Here is a 7,500-nt window from a genome sequence, read left to right as displayed (position 1 = left end):
TCTGTTATGGTTTTATATCGGTTGTATTCATTTCTTTATAATAATATGTGTTTCTCAGTATGATAAGATGTTATTTCTACTCTTCAGCTATATAGCTAAATGACTGTATTTAACTTAACCCATTGGCGCCGGGTGTCACGTACGTACATGCCATAGCTGTTTTGGACCAAATGCCGGGGGCATCATGCCATGCCCATTCCCGCGCTACTGGCTCGTCGGACGGAGGTTGTTTTTCTCCACTAGTAGCGGCTTCATTTATATGGTAAAGATTTTAGGCAATGGCACCTAAAGTGAAGGTAAACCTTCAAAATTTTAATATTTTCATAAATTTTAGAAAAATAAAAGCTTTTAGGTGCTATATGTCGCTCGCAAACTACCAATCGAGCCGGGCGCAAACAGGGGAAACTGCCAGTGCGCGCCAACAAGCTGGCACATACGTAAACTTGACAAAATTATTACCCGTCGCTGATAGGTTAATACAAGAAGGATTAAATCACCTTCTTTGATAAGGAAGGTTTAGTGTTTATGCATTACTTAGAGAATTTTTTTAAGTGTCACAGGCTAGTTTCCAAGCTGTTTCTGTTGATCATCAAGTAATAAGGAGATTTCAGCGCAAAAATGAGTGAGCCTAAGACTAAGGTACATTACGCATCACTGATTTTTTTTTTTTTTTTGTCAGGTCTACCAAGGATGACCTGCCAATACACATCAAGACTCTGAAGGAAATCCAAGCAGCCCTGAAGAACACAATTCCGGTGTTATCTGAAACAACCACTACATTTGCGCAGCTCAAAGACAAGATTTATTATCGTCTCACACACAAAGAAGAGGTACAGATTTTTATTTAGTATTACTAGTAGTAGTATAATGAATGAATGTGAAATAGAGGAGTTTACTAGAGAAATCAACATTAAAAGTAGTTAGATTCCTCTATGAATTTACTATGATAATGAACTTGTTTTTTGAACTGGGATTTAGGGTACACATCATTTACTTTATTACAGAAGGCATAGAAGCTAGCTCTAAAAAGAATCTCTCTCTCTGTCAACAGGTCTGTGGTGTCCAGTGGAAGAGATACAGCGAACTAAACGAACTGTTACTAGGTCACCGGCCGGGAGAACTGACGGTACTCACAGGTCCCACAGGCTCAGGGAAAACCACATTCATGGCCGAATATTCTTTGGACTTGTGTTTGCAAGGGGTTGGTATTTTTTTGTATTTTCCTATATCAATAGAAAATTGTGATATCATCTATATCAATAGAAAATTGTGATATCAGCTTGGTTGTTTAGCTAGCAGTGTCTATGTTATGATTTCTGTATATTTGGTAAGTATGCATGTCTTCTGTTTGGAAAGGGCTGTACTGATAGGATGTTTTCGTTGATGTCTTTGTTATATATAGTTTGTAGTGTATGTATGCTCTGTTAACCCAGTCACGCCGGGGTACATTTTGTAGCCCAAATAAAAAAAATCCGGGAAGCTACAAAATCGGCGGGCGGAGCTTCCCCGGAGTCTGTCCGCCCGCCCGGCCGCCCGCCGCTTTTGCCGCGGAGCACGGCTCCGAGAAGGCATCGCACTGGCGGGCAGCCCAAAACTGTTTATTTTTTCCTTGTGTCTCATATATGTGACACCCGGGATGGATGGGTTAAAGGTTCAGTATCTTTAAATTGATGTGGTTAAAGTAATTTAAAAATGATATACATATAATCTTTGCTTTTAGTTTAGGTTTTGTAAATACTAACTATGGTTAACATTGTAGCTGAGCCTTTATTGTTATAAATAATTTATAGTCTTTTTTCATTACTAATTTTGATTTATTTTTTAATTCATTTTTATAGGTGAAAACCTTGTGGGGCAGCTTTGAAGTGAGTGTGGTGCGGCTTTGTGAAGTTATGCTACATCAGTTCAGTGGGACATCCCTTCCTCACGACCCCATTGCCTTCAACAACCTCTCCTCGCAGTTTGCCTCACTGCCTCTCCACTTTCTCACCTACCATGGCCAGCAGACAGCCTCATCTGTTATCAAGGTGGGCTTTAAAGCATCACTTTTTTATGTATCATTTAATGTATTTACGAAGTTCTTTTTTTATTTATTAGTTATTACTGATTATTATTAGTTTTTTATTACATGGATGTATATTGATTAATGAACTTTCATGTTACATATATTTGTCTTCCAGTTGTATAGATTTGGTTTCCTAAATAGATTTCATGATTTATATGTCTCTTTTTATTGAGTTTAGCTTTTCTAAATTACAATTTTTTTACATTTTGTATTTCTTTTGGTAATTTATTTCTCTTTCTCTCTCTCTCTCTCTCTCTCTCTCTCTCTGTCTCTCTCTCTCTCTGTCTCTCTCTCTCTCTCTCTCTCTCTCTCTCTCTCTCTCTCTCTCTCTCTCTCTCTCTCTCTCTCTCTCTCTCCCTCTCCCTCTCCCTCTCCCTCTCCCTCTCCCTCTCCCTCTCCCTCTCCCTCTCCTCTCTCTCTCTCTCTCTCTCTCTCTCTCTCTCTCTCTCTCTCTCTCTCTCTCTCTCTCTCTCTTTCTCTCTCTCTCTCTCTCTCTCTCCATTCCTTCTTTTGCAGGCTATGACCGAGGCTGTTCGAGTTTGGGGAATACAGCACGTCATCATAGATAACTTGCAGTTCATGTTAGGCACAAGTGATCAGTCCATGGATCGCTGGTGGGAGCAAGATAAGGCAGTCGCAGCTTTCCGGAGATTTGCAACAACCCACAATTGCCATGTTACTCTTATTGTACATCCAAAAAAGGTTAGTTACATTTTGAAGTTGTAAGATCAACAGAAGTATTCCCAATGAGGAATTGAATGAATAGATGAATAGCATGTAGTTAAATGTTATGTTGAAACATGCATAAAAGATTAGCATCATGAAGAAAGTTCCTAACTATACCTAACCTCCTGTGTTGGTTATATCCATCAAATTTTGATACTTTTCATTCTTTAGTTGATGAAGAAGTATATGAATTACTACTCAGAGAAAAGATAGCAGGGAGTGTGTATTAGAATTACTTATTTGTGAATATAATTGAAGCTTGGATAATTATTCAAATGTATTGAATCAAAATCCATAGGAAATGCCTGTCCAAAGAAACATATCCCATCCCCTCCCCCTTACTTTAGATAAAAAAGTAATGATAATCATTATAATTAGAAATAAATAATAAAGACAATAACTATAACCAGTAATTAAATCATGCCATCAAATAAAATAATAGCAATAATTACCTTAATCACCTGTCAGGCAGATGAGTAATGGAGTTTGAACTTTAATTCTCAGGTATCTCTTAACCTATTGATGCCGGGAGTGCTTATACATACAATCCAAGTCCAGTGTGATTTTAGGTCATTAATTTGATTTACTCATAGATTGCTCCCAAAGTACATAGTCACCATCACTAGTTCTATCTGATCTCATCTGTACCATCCCCCCCTTCTTTGTGTATGTGTGTGTGTGTGTTTTGTTGAGTGTTGTGTATTGTGTAAAGACATACAGCATACGGCTGAAATGAACCTCACAAATACATGTTCTAAATTTGAAAAACATTTTTAAACACTTTAGTGTTGTTCTATTGTTGTTTTAATGTGCACTTGTTGCTGCCCTGATTAAAACTTTCTTAATGCTCTCCTAGAGCAAATTTGAAAGTGATAAAGACACAAGCAGTGAGCCGTTTACACAATGGTGGCATAAGTTATGTTCACTAGCATTTTCAAGGAGTCCCAGGCGTCATGGTATCACAGGAGGATTTGCTGCAAGCTGCTGTCATCTTTTGTGCTCCAAGCTAGAATGCATGATTTTGTAATGAGACTGCTTTGCATATCTGACTTATCCTTATCCTTAAAAAGATGTGCATGGGTACAAAAGTGCTAAGTGCATTTGTGTTGTTTGTCCATTGCACATTGGCTTATTTGAATAGTCTTTAAATCTGCCTTCTTCATGATGGGATAGTTTTCAATAATCTGAAGGAGGGTGAATGTTTCATTTCCATTCACTTGGGATAGTTTTGGAGCTATCATAAAAAGAAAATTGGACAATGCACCCAGCAGCAAAGCACATACACCCTCACACACTGCCATCGTCAACTGGACTAGTAATCTTTCCGCTACTGTAACATTAGACGCTAGTGGTAAAGTTGAATATGTTCAACTTTATTGCAGCATCAAACAGTCAGTGTGAATTCATGATTTTATTCACTGGTAAATGAAAGCCTTTAAATGCTTTCACAAGCAAATTTGCTGGCAAATTAAGAAGCTTGTCCAAAGCACCATGTAAGCGACACTTGACATAATGAAAATTAGTTCTTAGGATTAGAATTAAATATACTGGGTAATCCACTACCTCTGTATAACCACAAACACTTGTTTACTTTCAACTAGTGTGATATATGAAAATTTACTGTTAAAAGGGCTATCAAGTCCTCTTTGCATATTATGCACATTCCTTTATACTATGAAAATTCAAATAGGCAAACTCAGCATAATCTGCATCAATTATTAAGTACTATACACTTACCTCTCTCCTGCCATTGAGGTAACCTCTTACAGCTTGAAGTTGTTTAGGGACGAATTGTAGTCAGAATTACAGAGCCATCTATGCATAAACAAAATTTATAAAACGACAGTTGAAGTGCATTAACTTGGCACCAGTGGGTCAATATTTTAGCATCAATTCTTTGTACTTATTTCCATTTAAACCCCAGTTTCATTCCATATCACAAACTGTTTGTATTTTCCATTAATTAATCTACCAATTTCTCATCCCAACACACAAAAAACAACAATTTGTTTCTAAATAATCTTTTTCCCATTTAACTTTTTCCATTGTAAGCACAAGTCAGATGTATGTACTTCATAACAGGTGCCCGATGGTCAGCTACTGAGCATCAACAGTGTATTTGGTGGAGCCAAGGCAACACAGGAGGCAGACAATGTGCTCATTCTGCAGGTGAAAAGCAGCTCAGCCATCAATCAAAGCAAGAAGGCATTGCAGGTAAACTGAGATACTATTTTGCTATCTAGTAGAATTATTTTGTTTGGACTTTGATATTACAGAAAAAAAAGAAATACCTTACTAAATTTGTGTAAACATAAATTAATAGTGTTTGAATTTGTTTGCCTACATAAATGCTGGTCTGTTCATACATTAAGCTCAACATTCCCATAAATATCCGTGAACATTGACAATTCCAGGTTGTGAAGAACAGATATGGGGGCCAGCTAGGAGTGCTTCCTTTGAGGTTCCACAAAGAATCTCTGACACTATCTTCCTGCTTCCGCCGCAAAGATAAAGAGAAAGACAAGGAAAAGGGTACTGATACAGAAGAGACACGCAAGGCAAAGTCTACTGTACAGCACCCCCGTGTGAAGGGTCTGTCTGCATTTGGCTTTTAAGGTGCTTCGCAATTCTGTGCCATAGTATTCCAGTAAATAATGTTGACTTAAAGGAAGTACCTATCTGAAGAGAATTCATTGCGATGAATGTAGAAGTAGGAATAATTGAGGGGGACTAACTAAACAATTCAAAGAGATATATTTGATACATTTCCATTATATCTTCAGAAAGACAAGACAAAGTTAATATTGAAGTGTATTAGATACACCTCTTACATCAAGGATGTACTTGATGGGTTTCATTATATCTTCATCAGAAATACATGACAAGTGTGTTTCTGAGAAGATATATAAACTCATCAACTACATCTGATTCTGTGAAGTTATTAATTCTCATTTGTACCTATTTGTACAAATACCTAACTGTAAAAAGTGAAAAATTGTAGAGAATTTACGTTGCTGTGTTTGGATTAAATGAAGTAATGTAATTACTGAATTTCTGTATGTACAGTTTATAATTTTTATAAAACTACATGGAAAAACTTCTTTCCTTTCCTTTCCTTTTTGGACAAAAAGAGGTAGTCTTAAGAAAATTAAATCAAATCTATATGAACTTTATTCTCTAATGATAACTCTTGTTTCAATATTTTTTTACAAAAAAAAATACTTTATTATATAACAATATACAACAGAAACCATCTTGACTGACAACACAACACATTCTACCATGTTGGTAATTAGGTAGAAAAATTTGCTATCCACAAACTTTTAGTAAAAGATGAGACGTTTTTTACTGCACATGGTTTTCATCTTTAGGATGCAAAGATGAAATCAAGATTGATTTTCAAAACTGTTATCTCATCTTTTAATAAACCCATTACATAGAAAGTGGTTTTCACAGCCAAAAGGCATCATCCTAATTCCCATTAAGCAGAAGATGAAGTTGCCTCTGGTACAGTCACGCTAACAGGGAGTCCGAGGCTTTTCTCAGTTTCTGCAATCCATTTCAAGGTCTCTGCCTTCTCCTTGAGGAACGGCTCCTTCTGGCTCTCCAAGCTCTCCTTATATTCATTGAGTTTCTTGTGAATGATCTCTCTCTTGCGCATACGGACAAGCTTCTTCAGCGATGCTTTTCTTGCAACCCATCGGTAGTACCTGTAATAGAAGTGTATGAAGGTTGAGTTACCGTATAAAGTAAGGTCATAAATATAGAAGTTATGTAGTTGTACTATAAAAGATAAACAAGGCCACTTTATGGCAAGTAAAGTATCTCTTGCAGTAAGAAAAGAATATACCTGATCACAGATAGAAGCGGCAGTTTAGAAAGACTACATAAAGATTGCATAAACATTATTTTACTCAAGACTAACTATATAATTGTATCATACTGTATTTTACTCAAGACTAACTATATAATTGTATCATACTGGATATTTAACCCTTTAGCCATTTTTTTTCTTTAGACATACATACATACATACATATAGTTATACAAAGTGCACAGCCATCAAGGAGTTAACATTAGGACTATATAACTTCACCTGATTTCTCCATTACCTGAATTTTATGGGATAGTTTTCATATGCTAGTAATATCAATGCTATTATTTTTATTGACATTATGATTACTTTAATATGAAAATATAAGCAATAAAAAAAAAAAATCAAGGAAAAGGACAAAAAGGTGAGATAGGTAGGACTAGTGTTCGACTCCATGTTAACTAAACACTTGTGGAGCCATTTATATGCAAACACAATGAATAAACTAAACTTGCAGTGCACATGACATGTATGTAATGCCACCTCAGCACAGTGGGTTAGAGCCTAATTATATTCAGTTACCATAGCGAAAAATACATTTAAAGCAGAAAAAATTTAAACACAATTAAATATTGAAGTACATATACTGTACCTTGGGGGTGGCCGAAAGATGATGTTTAGCTCTCCAATTAGCCACTCAAAGCGCTTGTAGTCCATTCTACGCAAGTGCTTCAGCGTTTTTTTGCGACGGTCGATTAATTCCTGCAGGTAACACCTCTGCACAATATTCTTCTTGCATTTGAATGTTTCCTTCTGAAGGTTTCGAATTTTTATAGTCATCATCGCAACTGGAAAAGCAGAGAGAACAAGCAATTACTGATACTACCAGTTAGAA

General features: G+C 36.4%; 2 protein-coding genes across 4 annotated transcripts in view; one reads left to right on the top strand and one right to left on the bottom strand.

The window, feature by feature from the left end:
- mtDNA-helicase (mitochondrial DNA helicase) overlaps positions 1-5,888 on the top strand; it is a 15,012-nt gene extending 9,124 nt beyond the window's left edge. For all 3 annotated transcript variants that reach the window (XM_027367572.2, XM_070143843.1, XM_027367574.2), the window contains exons 7-12: positions 680-830; positions 1,052-1,201; positions 1,839-2,027; positions 2,582-2,767; positions 4,874-5,005; positions 5,206-5,888. In XM_027367572.2, the coding sequence (XP_027223373.2) occupies positions 680-830; positions 1,052-1,201; positions 1,839-2,027; positions 2,582-2,767; positions 4,874-5,005; positions 5,206-5,406 (1,009 nt within the window). In that variant the 3' untranslated portion in view covers positions 5,407-5,888. The remainder of the gene's footprint in view (positions 1-679; positions 831-1,051; positions 1,202-1,838; positions 2,028-2,581; positions 2,768-4,873; positions 5,006-5,205) is intronic.
- Positions 5,889-5,946: 58 nt separating this feature from the next.
- Positions 5,947-7,500, bottom strand: part of bonsai (28S ribosomal protein S15, mitochondrial) — a 4,258-nt gene continuing 2,704 nt past the window's right edge. The window contains exons 4-5 of the mRNA XM_027367575.2: positions 7,258-7,453; positions 5,947-6,501 (exon numbers count right to left, since the gene is read on the bottom strand). Of these exons, the coding sequence (XP_027223376.2) occupies positions 6,273-6,501; positions 7,258-7,453 (425 nt within the window). The 3' untranslated portion in view covers positions 5,947-6,272. The remainder of the gene's footprint in view (positions 6,502-7,257; positions 7,454-7,500) is intronic.

Source organism: Penaeus vannamei, chromosome 31 (assembly GCF_042767895.1).
Source record: "Penaeus vannamei isolate JL-2024 chromosome 31, ASM4276789v1, whole genome shotgun sequence".
Classification (NCBI taxonomy): Eukaryota; Metazoa; Arthropoda; class Malacostraca; order Decapoda; family Penaeidae; genus Penaeus; species Penaeus vannamei.
Note: the sequence above shows the minus strand (reverse complement) of the source record. Positions and strands in the feature narration are given on the sequence as shown.